The 19,037-nt window shown below is 37.2% G+C and overlaps 1 protein-coding gene across 2 annotated transcripts in view; it reads right to left on the reverse strand.

The window, feature by feature from the left end:
• ITPR2 (inositol 1,4,5-trisphosphate receptor type 2) overlaps positions 1 to 19,037 on the reverse strand; it is a 444,505-nt gene that overhangs the window by 74,369 nt on the left and 351,099 nt on the right. For both annotated transcript variants that reach the window (XM_037144844.2, XM_053662176.1), the window contains 3 exons: positions 18,268 to 18,393; positions 9,510 to 9,685; positions 2,672 to 2,836 (listed from right to left, as the gene is read on the reverse strand). In XM_037144844.2, the coding sequence (XP_037000739.2) occupies positions 2,672 to 2,836; positions 9,510 to 9,685; positions 18,268 to 18,393 (467 nt within the window). The remainder of the gene's footprint in view (positions 1 to 2,671; positions 2,837 to 9,509; positions 9,686 to 18,267; positions 18,394 to 19,037) is intronic.

Below are 19,037 nucleotides of genomic sequence, written 5' to 3' on the forward strand. Positions count from 1 at the left end.
AACCTCTGTGGTCAACATTAAAAATGACTTAATTTCTTTGCTCTATAAAAAGCAGAAGTTACACATTAGCAAGTACATATTTTATTATCAAAAGCTCATTAAAAGTAATAATTTAACATTCACTTAAAAAGGAGTATTTTTACAATTGGAATAATCAGGGTTTGTCTTCTGCCATTTCTGGGCAGTGACTAGAATTTCTGAACTGGTTGAAACGATCAGGTATGAATATCACACATCCTCTCGGAAACCCCAGGGCCGTGGACTCTGCTTTTCTGAGCACTGAGGTTTATACAGTTACTTTCTGAGCTAATTGTAGCCTTACAAATAATTGTTATAAAATTATTAGATTGTTTGCTCAACTTAGGAACTATCATTCATGATGGTAAAATTTAAAAAAATATGTATGTTTAACTATTTTGCTATCTATCTTTTGGAGGGAGCAGCAAACTCTAGCAATAGAGTCAACATTCTTTAGTACAGACAAACTAACTGATGCAAATTCAACTTCCAAATTATCAGTGCATTGACTTACTTAAGCATTTAGTTGACATAAGGAGATTTTTCTTAATTTTAGCTCAGTAGAGGCTTAAAGAAAATGTCAGACAATGGGCTGTATGTCACTTCTGCATAGTTTCTGGGAGTTTATAGCTTTCAGAAGCTCATGGGATGCTTGCAAAAATTGCCTATTCCCAGGCCCCAATCTATCCTCATGGACCAGAATCTTGAGAATGCAGAAGGTGTTGACATTGATGAGGTTGATGGTTCTTTTTCTCTATTTCTAAAAGAAAAATCTAGTGTGATTTTTAATATTTTGAATAAAGGATTCACACTTGTGGACAAATGCAGGAATGCACATTCATGTAATTTTTAAACATAAAAATATTTTTTAAAATATGTTTAAATTCCATCTTGTTATTATGCCCATTACAATTTCCTTCTAGTACTCAAAATATCAAATGGACTATCTCCTTTCCATAACCAATCCAATGGAAACAAGTTATCACCCCTATTGTGTGATTTAAGATAAAAGACAAGAGGAAAATAAAACTAAAAAAATAAGGTTAAGTAACATAAATTAAAGTAACATTACCAATAACTCTATAATCATTCAAATCCACATTTATTTTGTCAAATACCTTTACTTTTTACATACATCATTTCACATTATCTCTTTAATGGATTTTGATAATGTCTCCCATACTATCCTTATCTGCATTCCGCCTGCATGTAAACATAACACAGGCAGAATCTGTATCCTTTGCAACTCCAGGAAAAGAGGGAAGGCTGAACAGGATCCCAGTTATTCAGGTCTCAAACTTGGACCTGAATTAAAACCCAGGCACTCCCTACCCATTTCATAGAGAAGAGGGTTGAAGCACGTATCACAGTCAGGTTAAAGTGCTGGGTATAATAGTTTCTTATACAGTGTGGGGCAAAAGTAGGTTTGCAGTTTTGAGTGTGCAAAACATAGAGCTTATTCTTATACTATTATTTATCAAGTATTGCATTATTTTCTATACAAACTGTAAACCCACTTTTTTCCCCAACTCTGTATATCACAGGAAGATTTTTAAAAATCAAATTTTTCAGAACAGAGGGGGAATTCATTTGGATCCCTGAAACAGAAAAATAAAATTTCCTCTTGATTGATGAATAATCTAATGAACTGCTTAGAAGATCATTTTAAATCTAAATATATGGAACAAATCTACTCTTCACTATGGCTCCTTCAAGTGTTTATGAGTACATGGAAAGTTAGCTCTTTTTCTGTCTCCATTCATGGGTGTGCTAAAGAACATCACAGGGAAGCAGGAGGCAGGCATCCTGGGGCACTATAGTGTTTTCAGACCTTCAATGTGTCTTCGGGAATTGTTTTACTAGGTGGTGCTCTCTGCTGCATGTCAACTCTGGGCGGGACAGATAAATAAATTGCTCCTACGCATGGTGCTAACTTGGTAGTGCTTTAAGTTTCAAAACATCTTATGTTTATAATGATTCTTCTCCTGGCTTATGGGCATAAAACATGCATGTAGCCAGCAAAAACAATCTGATAGCCAGCGAAACCAAACAAACAAAAACACCACACATGCCAAAATCTGTAGAAGAAATCTGAAAATCCATTTAGTGAATTAAATATACATGTAGATATAAGCTTAACAACAATGACATTAAATCTGAAACAGTAAGATTTTACTTAAAACAACTTGTTGTCCTTTTGCTGGGTTGCCAGTTTTCCCCCTCACCTTACCTACATGCCATTTGAAAGACACACATAATATTTGGGACTGTAAATAAAATGAAATTATTCAGGTGCCGAGAAGACATACTCCCTTTTTTGTCTCCCACACTCTGTTGGAGAATCTCTAAATGTAAAGACAAGTATGATGTGGCTAAAACCAAAAGCAGCCTGTTCTTTGGAACCTGGGGCAAGAGGTGGGGTCGCTGGTTCCTTCTCAGAGAGGAAATAAAGAATTCCACCACCTATGTAGGTTCTCAGAGAAAAAGACTAAAAATAATAACAATTCATGCTTTGCCTAGGGAATTCTAAAAATATCATAATTTGTCCTAAATGTCAGGCTGTGCTTTTAAAAAAAATCAAAAGAAGAAGCATAAGAAGAAGCATTGTGTATTTTTTTCCCAGCAGTGATTGTCCACACAGAGATGTACTCACCAGGAAGCTGTAGAAGAATTCATGCACAAAGAGGCCCAGCATGCAAACCAGGACATATGCCACGTGGTAGAGAAAGGCCATATCCAGGATGACCGCGCGGTACCCGCGGGTGAACGTGCCACGATTCCCAACAAAACTCACCAGAAAAACGATTTTATTACAAAGCTGAAGGGAGGAAACAATTAGATTTTACTGTCTGACTTATTCCAAAACTCACATAAATAACAGGCATTGACAAAAGCTATTATTCACAGGTCTGTGGTTTTCATTCACGATTTTCCCTTTTGTAATTTTCAGGGCGGCTTATGAATCTGCATGTATACATAACACAGGCAGAATCTGTATCCTTTGCAGTTCAGGAAAAGAGAGGAGGATGAATAAGGGCCCCAGTTATGCAGGTGACAGGGACCCGAATTAAAATCCTGGCGCTCCCTCCACCACTGCCATGACCCGAGTCATGCAAAGGTAGGCCTGGATTGTTTCTTCTGAAAACCGGAATAAAGGAATTCCCAGCTCATAGAGCCATTCAGAGGATTAGACAATTCATCAAGCATACAGAGCACTTAATACAATGACTCTTTACATAGCACTGATTGCATTTTCCATACTGAAAGTAACCTGTGTGGTATTTTCATTATACTAGAAATATAACAGAAAAATATCTTCAGAAAATATTCTGAGATCTGTCCTTGATTATTTTTTTTTACCCTGGAGTTTCTTTAATGAGTACAGCTTTAAACCAATAGCCATTAAAATTATTTTTACAGTTAACTTACTTTAAATACATAAAAATTATAAATATACCTATATACCTATGTCAAAATAAGTAAAATGTGTACATATATTTTCTAAGTTTTATGTGTCATAAGTTCATAAACATTTTGAAGTGTTTATTATGACTGGTACGACATAGAGTATTTATATTAAACTGTATTTAATATTGCCACTTGTGGCATAATTTTAGAACACAAATATTTATACTGAGAGTCTTTGGCAATAACAGCGATCTGTTCAATGATTTCCAAAGAACACTCTTATCATAACTTAGCACCCTCTACATGGTTCTGGAATCACTGCATTATATATAAACTGAGGAGTCAGTTGTTCTCTGTAATCAGCAAAGAAGTACAGATTTTGAAATTTCGTTTTTTTCCCCCCAAACTGTTCCCTGAGTATTTTAAGTTATCTAATGGCACCATATTTGTCTTTATATGTCCAAGCCTAACTTTGGGGAAAAAAGGTTGCTCATTACAACATTGTTGATTTTTTTCAATATATATAAAAGAAACTGCCTTAAGGAATGACTTTCCCGGTAAATAACATAAGGAGCAAACACTCTGAGGCAAAAGTAAGTATGTGACGTTGGAAAAACCCCTTTCTTGAACTCTGTGAAATCTAAGTCAATACAAATAAGATGAGACATGTTGAGAAGATAGCCAAACCAAATTAACAACATAGCAACTAAAAACTTCAAACCTTTTCTAAATTTCCTCCCTGCTAATTAACTCCTCTCTCAATAATCAATGTTATCAATTCTCTCATTATCTTGTTAATAATGTGAATAATGTGAAACAGAAAGTCTTTCTGAACTGCGTAGGGATTCATTATCACACCTCTGTAGTTCATTACTGAGTGCAGCTACAGTGGAGTAAATGTCTTGACCAGTCAAGAGCAAGTTTGATACAAGAAGTCATTAATTTAAAACCTCAGAAACTATATAAAAGGTGCTGATATAAATGTAGTATATCATAAACATTAAGAAAATGGTGAAAAGAAGAATGTCTGGGTTAAGTAATAATATCCAGTGTTTTACTCTGTTAATTGTTTTGAGTGAGTATTATCTAAATTTAAACTACCTTGATTAACCCACTGTAGTTCCTCAATATAAAGTAGGAATAAGAAGTTCTATAAAATATAAAATTAAAAATTGGAATGCTTAAGACAAATTATTTATATTTTGTTTCCCAGTCTCTACTTTTCTAAACTGAATCATAAAAAAGTATGTAGGAAAACTATTTATGTGAAGCCCTTTACACACAGGAAAAGTAATGGATTGAATTCAAATACCCAAAAGAGCAATACATTTCAGTTCTCAAATAACAGAAAAGCAAGGACACATTTCTGTCTAAAACAGTCTCTGCTCATTCTGCATAAAAAATAAATATTTGTCTTATTTGTTTTCAGATTGATTTTTTAAAAAATCTTGAGCTAGGGCTAGATGTTGATGGATATGTCTATTCTCTCGAATAAGCTTTGAACTGAAGTGGAGTTGAAGCCAGCAGTGGTGCCCACTGTTTCTGTTGAGACCAGAAACACAGAAATTGTTGTCCTTTTGTTTTGAGGTGCTCATCTCAAGGAGAAATAAATGCAAGAATAAATGACTGGGTAGGAAAGAAGTTGTATGGCCAAATCCTAAGGCAAAATTTTCACATAGTCAAAATTACCTTGGAAATTTTTGAAATTTCCAACAGAACAGTACAGGAAACAAAGGTGATGTAATCTGTAGTGACACTTTCTAAGTTGACATGTATGGAGCAGTTTTCTGTATCTGCAACTGATGCCGGAAGCAGTTAGGAACCTTCAGTGACCATATTGTAGGAGAAATAGTGTAGTGTGAGTGTTGTACACGTGCATTAGAGAGAGAAAAAGAAGAAGCTATGGAAGTTTTGATTCAGAATGTATAACTGAATTTGTATACGATGGATGAACACATGGTAGGGCAAAACCTTACAGATCTATGGGTAAGAAACTGAGGGCATGACAGTGTTAAATTTGGGGCACTGGGGCATATTAATAGACAGCTATCTACTAAATTTCATTTGCTTTACCTCTCTGCAAAATTGTGAAACCAAGTCCAGGAAGGAGGGAACATGCTCACATTACAAGTAATTGTGAGAAAGAAGCTGATTTATAAATGCCATTAAATAAATTACACATTTCCAGGCACTCCTAGAAAGGAAAAACACTATAGATAACAAGTGTTTAGAAGACATTAAAATATCTTTCACAGGCATTTACTGTATTATTTTTTATTATTAACATGTACCCCTGTCTACGGCCATACCACCCTGAATGCGCCCGATCTCATCTGATCTCAGAAGCGAAGCAGGGTCGGGACTGGTTAGTACTTGGATGGGAGAACATGTTCCCCTAAGTTGATTGCAGTATTATTTATAACAGCCAAGATTTGGAGGCAGCTGGTTGTCCAGCAGTAGATGAGTGGATAAAACAGCCATGGTACATTTACACAATGGAATACTATGCAGTCATACAAAGAAGAAAGAAGAAAAAAAATTTTACTCTTTGCGATAGCATGGATGGACCTGGAGAACATTATGTTAAGTGAAATAAGCCAGTCAGAGAAATACAAATACCATATGATTTCACTCATATGTGGAATCTAATGAAACAAACTGAACTAACAAGCAAAAGAGAGACAGATTCATAGATAGAGAACAAGCTGACAGCTCGGGGTTGGAGTGGAAACATTGAGCAAAAAAAGGAAAAATAAAAAGAAAGAACTCATGGACATAGACAACAGTGTGGTGATTGCAAGAGGTAGAAGAGGGTATGGGGGGATAAATGGTGATGAAAAAAATATGTATCTAAAAACAGAAACAATATAAATTAATAGAATAAACACATGTAAAATCCATATGATTGGAAATATCTGTCAAAATGAGATTTACAAATAATTTAATGGTGTAAAAAGATTAAATGATTACATATTTATGAAGTGTATGTTTACATTTGCCAAAATAATATGTTAATTTCCATTACCAATGACTGAAAATGCAACATGGAGGGCGGGAAGAAAACTGTACTGGGTTATAAGATATTCTTTATATCAGAGAAAAACATTTGAATCTTTTGAAACATCACAAGTACTGAGATGACTCCTGTGACAAGATAAAGAAACTAGTGGCAATTTAAATAAAACTTCAATATTTATAAACAAGTAAAGATGATAAAAACTGATAATGCTTAGAGAACAGATTGAGGTTCTTTCCTCCCACTTGATTCCTTTTCCAAAATAAAAAAAGGAACTTTCTGCATTTGCTCAACAGTATGAGAGATGCTGAGTCCAGAACGACTCTCCATGAACCCAAATGTAAACGTTTTTGTGATCATGGTAGCGTCTTACAGTTAAATAGCACTTCACATATTAGGCACCTGGTGAACAGCAGACTTTATTGACGTGATATCATGATTACTGTTACTGTCGTCATCTTCTCACCGATCTTCTCAACTGATTTTGACAATACAGTGAGAATAAAATAGGCTTTTTTTATTTTAAAAAATCCTAATTGGATTTATCAGGGTGACATTAGTCTTAATGTCCTTGTTTCACTGATGGGAAGAATGACATGCGGAGGCTGGTTGGTTTGCCTGAGGTGCAGAATTCTGCTCCCCAGCAAGGCTTCACTGCCAAGTGGGCACTTTCTTTTCTTTATCTTGTTTCTGATACCAATGATTTTAGCACTTGAATTTCACCTGTTTACACAATGTAAACTTTTAAGTGTAAATTCAGTTAATAAATATATAAAACCTGAGGTATAAAACATGATTGTGTTTGCTTTTATTCTTTTTCCCTGCTTCCTGGGAAATGGTCAACTATCCATAGTCTTGTAATAAGTTTGTTATGTTAAACATTAAGGTTAACAATTATTTGCAAAAACATTTTTATTAACCAGTACAATATCAAAGCTATAAACAAAGCCCTTTTATAAATATCTATACTATAAAAATTATAATTATTCTATTTAATTTGTCCCAAGTCTAAGTTGATTATTTCCTTTAGTTAAAAAGAGGCTGTGTGCATGGCCGTTTTACGTTGTGAAGGCCATCGGAATGCCCACAGATTCACACGGTTAATAAGAAACATGGATCTCCATGCATGCTCCTTCTGGTCAAGAAACTAAAGTATAAAACTTGTCCCTAATATGACTAGTCAATTCTACTCAGAAGTTATGTTTTTACCCTGTCCCCTGAGGGGAAAAAGAAAAGTGTTTCAAATGTTTTTGGTTTTCCCAGTAGACATTAAATTTGTTATTTCTTATCTCTTTATATACTATTCTGGAAGCTTCTGGATGGCGAGAACCTTATCCTCTACCTCTTGGTATTTTCGGTGCATATTACACAGAAGCCCCATAAATGTTTGTTGGTTTTGGCCCAACTCTATTTAGCTATTCTTTAGCTATAAAACTTGGATTTTTCTTACTTGGATCAATGTCTTATTGAGGACCAGCTACTGGTTTATAAATATTGTTTGTTTCTTCAGATAATTTGGTTCAATATTCAATGTATTTTTAAAGAAAAACTAACAAGCTGAACACACTAATAGGTTCATAAAAATTCAGATAAATTCATGAAGATTCCTTAATTAGCCTGATTGGCAATATTGCAAAAGTAGCTTATATTTCCAAAGCACTGAAAGAGTAAGTTCAGTTCATGTAAACAACTGCTGATTATTTAAGTGCCAGGTATTGTACTAAGATGAGAAAAATGGAAATGGGAGGGGGTGAGAAGAGCAGAATTCTGTCTATCGGTGTGACAACCTGTGTCCGCGAGAGACTTGATGGAATAATGCATTTGGTATTTTACAGAATTCTGTGCTGCGAGATCTCTTTGTGTCTCTTTGTGTGTATATTCCAATTTCTTTTACTGACAATGATTAAGGAGTACCAGGTAATTTGATTGAGTGTCCTCGCTAATGGGGAGCTATCATATATTTCATATCCAATTTTTGAAAAATTATAAGGGTCAGAAACATAGAACTGGCCATGCTAACTCAGCCCTATAATTCTCAAAAGTTTGACTGACTATTTAATTTATACATTTGTCATAAATATTTGCCATGTATTGAATGTGTAAGGCACTATGAATGCATAATACAAAAATAATCTTTCCCTCATTCATTAGCCAACTTATTTACAAAATATTTGTTGAGTACCAATGATGCTCCTGACATTGAACAACTAACCATTATCCATAAGAACTGTACAGTCTAGTTGGGGAGATAAGGCCTATATACAGATATCAGAAGATGTGACATCATGCTAGCAATCCAGTAAAAGATATGAAAAGTGTTCCACCACATATATTAGCAACATATATTTATTTGTTTACCTGGCCATTTGTTCTTCCATCAACCTGCTGATTTACCTTTTCTCAATAGCCCTTTGCAGCTCCCATGTAGAAAGTTGCCTAGTCTTTTAAAATTCTCTCTTGGGTACAACTGCCATTATTTGGAATAGTATCTTGGCTTACTTATTCTAAACTTACCTAACTTAAGTGTTGAAATGGTCTCCTTTGTTCTAATACTTTAAAATTTAGTGAAAAAAATATTAATCTCATCTATGCCTTTGACAAATGTATAGGTATTGTTCAAATAAAAAGAGCCCAGTTTCACAGCTTCTCATACAACAACTCTTTTTCCTTGGTCATTTTATAAAAGATACTCAGTTCTATAATTCTACTGAATGTAATTTAATCTTTCTAGATGATTTAGAAGTCACTTCAGGATGTTAACAGTGGCTCAAAGTCATTTTCGCCAATAGCTGCTGGTACAGAATGCAGAAGGCAGTAAAATTGGATTGGATTAAATTCGTGGCAGAACTGGGTCATGACCCAAATGCGACCTTTGTAAATAGACCCAATTTTACTTGTCATTTTTTTCTCTCACTCCAAATTAAGAATGTACAAATTAAACTCAGGTTAATTCAGATTCACAATAAACTCCAATTTACTGTGTATACATGAGCTAAAGCACATAGTTAAATTTTTACATATAGTACACTTTTAATTAATCGATAACAGTACAAAGCAAAATACTTACATTAGCTGCACCGAGAAGTATCAACGTAGGCCCAAGCCCTATTGTGTATATTGATCTGAGCATCACTGACACAAGAAATGGCCGAATACCCACAGGCTTGGAGAAGAAAAACAGCATTGATGTGCAGATTGCGACTGCAATCCAAAGAAGAACCGAGAACAATGGAGAGAGTGTACCTGTAAAATGTGGAAGAAGTTTATTTTTCCTAAGAACAAAGGTAGGAAATGTTAAAATATTTGCCACTTTTATATAACACATATAGCAAGTCAAGCCATGGGACACCAAATTTCAAAACACCCTACTGTATGTACACACCTGCATATTCAGCGGAAATGTCTGTGAACACAATATTCATTACATTTCTTTCCAGAAAGTTTGTGATTAATTTCAGGCTGCTTACATATTCACTGGTTGTGCTCCTTTCATTAAGCCTGAGAGTTCTTCGTCCCTGTCTACTACAGGGGTTATATATGCTAAATGCCTTTATAGAGGTGTCCCACTTGGGACCCATCATTCAAAAGTTATGATTGATAACCATTAAGTGTACAGCTAAATCATGTGAAACCTGGTATTTTTCCATTGAACTCATACTCTGCCTTGTTCTGTTATTATCAAGTGTCTATATTATAGATTCCTCTAAAGAATTCACAATGAAGAATATCCAGTCCTTAATAGACACAAGATTTAACAGTTAAAACACATGTGGGCGTATATAAGTATATGAATCTAAAGAACACATACGAAAGTGTGTGCTTGAAGGCCAACTCGAGTTCTTAAAATTATTGTGCCACTTAAACCATCAGAAACAAAAGTTTCAAGTATTTTAAGACTAAACTCTATTACAAACAAAATTTCATTCAAAATGGTCCAAAAAGGGGTTTGAAAATATACTTCTTTAAAAAGAAGCACAACTCAGTGACGTCTGCCTCAACATGTGGATTTAAGGAATCCCTCTCTGTGCATCACGGGCCGCTGGATTTGCCGGAGTAAATCACAGGGCAACATTCCTAGGATGATTAGACCAGTGCTGAGACCTCAGCCATGTGTGGGTGGCTGAGGAAGTCAGAGGGGAGACAACAAAATGAAGATTTTTTACTAATTACTTCTTTTGGCCACACCTCTTTTTGTTGTTAACAAAATTAACTTTTGCGTGTAAAACACCACAAGGTCTGTGGTGTACTAGGTTTTTGTGTTGTCATCAAAACTGTGGGATTATCTGGACTCGTGCAATAAATTCTGTGTAAGCCTTTAAGTTCACAGTGAGTACTAAAAGATCAAAAGTAGGCAGAAAGATCCTGTTAGACATTCAACAGAAAACAGAATGCCAGGTAGCATTAGACATGTTTATTGTTGCAGTGTTTGTTCTTATCATATTATCTCTTAAAAGCAAGCCATAAAGCAACCTCTAGTCAAAACGGCAGAGTAGACAGACATGGTTCACCCCTTCGTACAATCACATAAAAATTACAACTAAAATATAGAACACCACCACTGAGAACCATTAGAAATCGAGTTGAATGGATGCCTGACAACTACAGAATTAAAGAAACCATATCCATCAAGACTGGTAGAAGGGGCAAAGACATGAAAAGGCTGGTCTCTCAGCCACATGTGGTGGATAAAAATTTGGGAGGGATATCTCAGGAGCAAGGGGTTTCAGATAAACACGAGGCTCCCCAGCCCAGGGTTCACATGCCAGGAAGGAAAGTCCCCATAACTTTTGGCTGCAAAAACCAGTGAGTGGGAGTTGAGTCAGTGGAAGAAACTTCTAGAGTCCCAAGCAGTTCCTCTTACAGAGCCCACACACAATTCACCTACTCAGACTCATTCCCTCTGAGCTCCAGCACCAGAGTAGCAGCTTGAAAGGCACCAGTGGCATAAAGGGAGAAACCGAAGTGTCTAGCATTAAGGCAAGCAGAGGCCACTGACCCTTTCCCCAACCCTCCCCCCAGAGAGCCAGCAAACCAGTGCCATATGTTGAGACTCCATCGACCTGGCTAAACACTGTTTGACCTGCCTTGAAGATCCCCAGGAACTCCACCCTACCCAACTTACAGGTCCAACCAAGTTGCTTTTCCATATGAATGGCTGGTCTTGGCTCATTTTCACAACTTTCTAAATCCTCTCAAATAAGCAACAGCTCAGTGAGCCCCAGAGCTGGCACTAGCAGCAGCCAGCTCAGATTCTCAGCTTGGCTTCACCTTGGAATCTCCAAGCCCAGCACAAGTAGCAGCCACCTCAGATTGCTTTATAGCAGGGTGGCCCTGGGCAACACACAAGTGGGGGCTGACCTCTGCCTGCACCACCAGGAAACCCCAGAGCCAGCGCACCCAGTGGAGAGTTACAGACCATGACAGAGCACCACCACCCTGTGCCTGCACAGCACAGCACAGCACATCCTCCAAGGAGGTTGGAGGTTGGTGGTCAGTGGTCACAGCCAGTCCTTGCAGCTGACTGGCCTGACTAAACCCCTCCCACTGACCTGCCAACAGCAACCAAGGCTCAACTACAAGAGTAGGGTGTCCTCAGCCCACATGAAGAGCACAACTTGAGTTCTCAGCTTAGGCGATAGGGGAGGCTGTCCATTGAACCCTACAGGGCACCTACTGCTTTAGGCCACACTAGCGAGACATAGAGTCAAAGCAGCTCTACCTAACACATAGAAACAAACAGAGAGGCTGCCAAAATGAGGAGACAGAGAAACATGGCCCAAGTGAAAGAACAGATCAAAACTCCAGAAAAAGACCTAAACAAAATGAAGATAAGCAATGGATCAGATGCAGAGTTCAAAACACCCAACACCCACGAGTTGGTGTGATATTGTTATTTTGAAAGTCTCGGCTTTGACACGACAGTCATACTATGTATGCACTGTCATTAAGGCCTCTTCGGCTAACCACGTCTCGTCTGCTCCTCGGACAGCATCCGGCTTGCTGAGATTTCCTCTGGTTCAAGAAGAAATTACAACCATGCACTTAAAGAAGAAAGAACTCACATAGCATTTCACATGGTACCTTGAACATATTTAAGTGCTGAATATGTATTTGTGAATAAATAAATAAACTTAAAAGTTATATCAAGTGGCCATTAATTTACACCATTGTCAATTGACAATAATTTAAATCATTCCTTGTAAGAACAGACATAGTCATTTGTAGCTGAGATTTGATGCTTAAAAAAATTAAAACCCCCTGACAAACTCTAGAGAAGACAGTACAAATTATAAAAACCGATTTTTACCTGATAAAGGCGGGAAGAGGGACTATCTTCTCTACCTAATAATTCACATTTATATCAATTTTCTATAATGAGCATGTATTGCTTTTACAATGAAAAAACCAGAATTCATTCTATATATTTTTAAAGCTTAGAAAGTATAAAGTGTGTCCTCTAAAAACAAAATTCAAGTAACAACTTAGAGGCCTGAATTCAGTTTGCACAGTGGAGACTTCCTGTCCACCCCACACTGACTTGTCTGTGGTCTGCTGCAGGGAACACGCTGCATCTCACTTCCCAGGCTCCCTCTGATCCTCTGCCTCCCACACGGGCTCACGGGCCTTCCCTGTCCTCCACCTCCGTGCGTGCGGCTAAAGCAGGCCTCCACCCATACAGCCACGGGTGGTCTTTTCTCTTGTGCTTTACTCCTTTCTTCATTTCTTATCTAGATCGTGAGCTTCTTGAAAACAAGGGCAACTTTACCAACCTTTCTATCCCTAGGGTTCAGTACAGTATCTGGCATTTTGCCACAATCCATCAATGGTTGTTTATAAGTGGAACGCATCAAAATCACCTTGAAAAGCTTATTTTAACACAAGGCATTTGAGAGAAAATAGAACTACACCTTACATTCAACCATGACTTTTTTAAAAAATCACATGCTATCTGGATATAATGAATTCCCTTGACAGCAATTTACTCTGCTAACTGGCCTGCCTTTGCCAAACTGGGAAGGGGTGGTTGGCATGGCAATGCTCAACTTCTGAGCAGACTGCTAGGAGATTCCCTAGCATCAATAGCTGCTGCTTCAGCCACATATCTCAACTTCAGCACACATTTCTTTTCTTTTTTTTTTTTTTTAGAGAAATCATACGTTAAATAAATAAATGAACTCACTACATTTTTCAAAAACCCAAACCAAAACCTACAGCCACACAACTAAAGCCTGGATTCCTGAATAAATTTAAACAGCACTCCTCAAAGCCTGTCAATGAAAGGAGATTTTCTGTACCTGGTGGGAGGGTGGAGGGCCCAATGAAATGATCCTCTGAGAATCACTCCCCACCTTAAGTATCTCCCTCTGATTGCTGAGCTGGGTGAAGGAAGATACTATCTCTCCATTAATATTACAACCCAGTGTGAAGGAGAGATATGGCATAAGCAGTCCCCAGTAGCTCACGTGTGGTCGTGTTTGGAGAGCACGCACAGCCCATTCCCTCACCAGCTCCTTTGTCCTCACCTCCTCCTTGGCCACGGTGACTCTGGAGCAGCTTGTTTGACGGTCTGGGGTTGGGAATGGTGGCTCATTTCACCTTTTGTTGGCCCAGATTCATGAGGGGATTTCATGATCAACTTCTATATCCAGAATCTAGGTACCTTAGGGTTGGTCAACTACTCATATTTACTTATTTTTAAACTTTCACTTCAAAACTCTTTCAGACTTATCTAACAGTTGCAAATACAATACAAAATTTTCATATACCTTTCACCTAGATTTCCCAAATGTCAACACCTTACATAATTGTATTATAATAATGAATTATCAATAAATTAATAAGATATTAATCTTTTTCTAACCTATAGACCTTATTCAAAGTTCATCGATTGCCTGATGAATGCTCTTTTTCTGGACCAGCATCACACACTGCATTTAGTTGTCATGTCTTCCAGTTTCTTTCAATTTGGAGTGTGTGTGTCACATGTTGTTGAGTCAGCCGCAACTCCTGACAACACTATGGCTTCTTTTATGGCGTCAGCCTCTCTTCCTCTTTCCTGCTGCCTTCTCTTCTTCCTAGAGTTGTTGCCTTTTCCAAAGAAACCCGCCTTCTCATGATGTGCCCCAAGTAGGACAGCTTCGGCTCTGTCATTTTTGCCTCCAGCGGTGTTCCAGGTTTAATGTGCTGTAGGACCTACTTGTCTGTCTTTCTGGTGGCCCAGGGTATCTGCCGAGTTTTCCTCCAACACCATAACTGCAATAAATCAATTGTTTTCCTACCAGCCTTCTTCATTGTCCAGCTTTTGCATCTATGCATAGTAACTGAAATCTCAATCTTTGTCCTTCACGCGCTTGAAGAGTACCGGCCAATTATTTTGTAAAATGTCCCTCATTGTGGGTTGTCTGAAACATTCTCAGTTTATGCATTTTGGGCAAATGATGTAACATCCTTGTCAGAGCAGCATATCAAGAGGCCCCCAGGGTTGCTCTGTCTCCTCACTGGTGACATTAACACTGACCACTTAAAGTAATTTTTACACTGTAAAGTTACTATTTTTTATTTAGTAATTAATAATTACATTATAGGAAAATACCTTATGAATATGTCCATATCCTGTTTATCATTATAGTTTTCATCTAACACGTTAATTTTGGAACATATCAATGATTCCCTGATGTTTGACAAATGGTGGTGACATTCTATTTCCATTATTCCTTCTACATTTATTAATTGGCATATCATTATTTGAAATAGTTTTTTTCTTTTCACTATCAAAATGGACACCTGGATTTTTATTTTATTCTATGGGTTATTATGTATTACTATCAATATTTATTTTTTCTCAAATTCTCCAGATTTCGCCACTAGGAGACCTTTCAAGTTGGATGCCGTGTTCTTTGACATGTCCCCATCGATTTGTTTAATTTTTTAGCACTTTTTGGAGAGAATCTTAATGATACAATCGATTAAGTTGCCTCAAAGTGCTCCTGACAAGTAGTCAGTCATCCAGTCCATGTCTCACAAAATGGGACATTAGAGAACATGCATACCCACTACAAAACTTTCCTTCTCCAGCCAGTACTGATGCCAGGTGCGCTCAGCAGTCTTCATTTAACTTCATTTCCTCAGCCTTTCTAGCTATGCATAGTGTGCAACTGAAGGTTAGAGACTCAGCTAATCCAGAACAAAAATTTAACTGTTTGCATTGTGTCATAATTAAATAACTGATCTAGAACTACAATTGGATTACCCTAACACAACCTTGGGATTCCATATTGCCAAAAACAGCAGCTCATGCCTTCCCTTCCCTCCTAGCATCGGCCCTACACCCAGACACCTAAGACTGAACCTCCACCTTTATGATGCTGTTAACTTCCGTTCAGCCCTTTTTGAAGGGTAAAGTCTGCATCTGCCCTGATGACAAAGCACCGTGGTTTTCCAGTCTTGTTTTCATTACTCTTATTTCTTTGGAGGTTGGAGCCTTACTCCAAACTCTACTATATATGTGGTTTCAAATACCTATTCAAGGGCCAATTATATAAGGAAGACCTTGGGAGCATGTTAAAAAATATGTATTTCTGGACTCCACTCCCCAATTATTGGGCAACTATTCCTAAGCTTTAGATTCTTTATCCATAAGGGTGAAGTGCTCATTTGCAGGATTGTCAGGAAGATTAAACAAAATCATGTATGTCAAGTCTTAAGTATTTTGCCTAACCTGATCTGACTGGCATATATCATCAGCTGCTGTTATTATGATCAATATCACTACTCTGGTGTTAGTCAGGTAACCATTAAAAATGTATCAGGCATTCCACTGTCTCCTGAATGAGCAAAGAGTATATGTCCAGACGAGTGGCGCTGCCCATCACCATTATATTTCACACTCAATAGGTGGTGGCAGAGGCTACATACGTTGGCTCCGGGGGTTGAGTAAGATATGATCATGGAATGGAACTACGAAACATTATGTCCCGTGTGAAGATTTGATACCTTCCTGTTATGCTTCCAACACAATTCCTCATGCAGAAAAGTCCTGGATTGGAACCAAAAAGTGAACCTTCTACTCCGCTATCTGCCAATTTTTAGCCTCTCTGGGCCTCCGTCTTTTTATCCGTCAAATGAGGGTTTGATATTAGATAATTTCCAGAGTTGCTTCCCTAGCTAAGACTTTATGCTCCTACAGTTTACTCTTAGCATTCTGGGTGAAGATGATACTCATGTATCATTTCAAGATGGACCTCTCACCTGACAAGAGTCACATTCTTCTGGGCCAAGAGAGCTATCGGCACAAAATGAGACTGAACACTGAGAAGAGAAAGCTGTCTGCACTACCTGTTGCGTTAGCACCTGCCCCATGATGGATGACCAGACATTCGCTATCTTTTTCATTGCTATTTAACTCCCACATCTGCTCCGTTGCCACATATTCTTCTTTAAGTACCGGCCTGCCTTCCAGAAGGTCAAACTTTATTCATGATCATTATACCTAAATGTTATAATGTTTGATGTTTGTTATCTTAATGGACCTTTAAAATAGCAAATTACTCCTGGGCTCCCATTTCCCTTCCTGCTCACCTCCAGTTCTTCTGCAACAGATTCAAATACCTATTGCTCTCATCATATGATTCCTTTCATTGGGCTTCCCTTTGTAGTGTTAACATTTACCTTGTAACATCAACAACAACTAAGTTTTACCAGGAACTATTCTAAATGATTTACTCATGACAGGTCATTAAACTCTCATAATAATTCACCCTAAGAACAGATGAGATACACAAGCACCTTGAGCAGTTCTTATTTGCTGATATAGCTCACCTTTTCCTCCCCGCCATTCTTTCCACACACATTTCAAAGTTATTTATCTGTTTGTATCCCAGGTCAGTAACAAAGTTTCCCATTCGCTTTGCCAGACTTAAATACAACTTAATTTCTACAGTCTCATCATATAGTTATTTCTTCTATACAATATTTCCCATTTCACTTAAAATGAGATCATTTCTCCTGGCTTTGCTTTTGTAAAACCTCATGCAATATTAGTTTAATAATACTAATTTCCTATTTTCCCTGGCCAGGTAGCTCAGTTGGTTAGAGCATCGTCCTGATACATCACGGTTGCAGGTTCAATCTCTAGTCAGGGCACATACAGAATCAACCAATGAAGGCATAAATGGGCGGAATGACAAATTGGTGCTTCTCTCTCTCTCTGTGGAATCACCGAATGGAAAAAAAAATTTAATTTGATTTTATGGTCGATCATTCATAGAGAAGTTCTACTCTGGAAATAAAGTTAACTTTTTACTCTGAGAGAATCTCTATTATTATATTCTGTTTTATGCATTTTTAATTTTTTTCAGATTTTATGTATGCTCATTATAGAAATCTTAGACAATCGAGAAAGCAAAGAGAAGAGAGTAAAACATAAATTCCACTATTTAGTCACAATGAATATTTGGCATGAACCCTTAATTGTCCCATATATTTACATAATATTAAAATCCGTTCAGTAATAATAGGTAGAAATAATAATTTCCAGTGCTTTGTTTATCAATATATAACATGTTTATATAATATTTGTTTATCTAATGTTTGTTTATCTAATATCTGTTTTGTATATGAGCTTTTTGTAAAATAACACTTTGATTGACCACAGTTCTCCACCTATACCACTTACCATAATTCTTACTTCTAATGAATACAGAAAAATCTATTTAACAAGAATTAAATCATTGTTATTTTGAAGCTCTAAATAGTTAAGAAATGCATTAAGAGTATTATTTTAGAACTTTAAAATGTTTATCCTTTAAAGAAAGACAAGCACTTGCCTTCATCTCCATCATCCCCAAAGGGGTAGAAGAGAGCGACAGCCAAGTTGATGAACACGGCCAAGTTGAAGGATATGCTCCCCCAGAGAGAGATGTGCCTGGAGAACCAGAACAGCGCAGGGTTACCTAGTAAGGAGGACGTGCAATGGGGACAGAACAGAAAATAAATTTTGGTTTCAACACGCTAGCCCTGCTGAAATAACATTTTACTAAATGCATTTTTTGTAAACTAGTATGAAGCATATTTAAATAAACATTTAATATGACTTGTTTTGAAAGTTTATAATGGATACCATAAAAAGGTTTTTATTTCATTCCTTCTTTATCCTTTAGCCAATTCACACCTAAAAATTTGTAGAAGGCTGCATAATTCTGCGATTGCTAAAGGTGGACAGAAAGGGTGATTCTAATACATCCCTAGAGCAGATTGGGGGAAAGACAGTTTAGAAGCTGCCTGGGACCTTTTTGAATGGAATGGTATATAGACTGCTATATAATTGAGTAAAATTGAGACATCTGTGCCATTCCAGTGCCTTGAAGTCAAACAAAAAACCCCAAACCTTGGCACACATGTATCTCTAACGAAAATTCCTGTGACGCAGACAGTTACCTAAAACTCTGAAACTCACTAGCATGGCACAGTACCACTTCCTGGGAACTAGGGATTTAAATGCTATCTAAGCTTTAAACATTCATATTTACTAAGAACTTTTTGGGTTTGCAACAGCAAAGGTGAGAGACACAATACGAATTACCAACAAGTGACAAAG

This window comes from Artibeus jamaicensis, unplaced genomic scaffold (genome assembly GCF_021234435.1).
Source record: "Artibeus jamaicensis isolate MK-2021 breed Jamaican fruit bat unplaced genomic scaffold, CSHL_Jam_final contig_233, whole genome shotgun sequence".
NCBI classification, from domain to species: domain Eukaryota; kingdom Metazoa; phylum Chordata; class Mammalia; order Chiroptera; family Phyllostomidae; genus Artibeus; species Artibeus jamaicensis.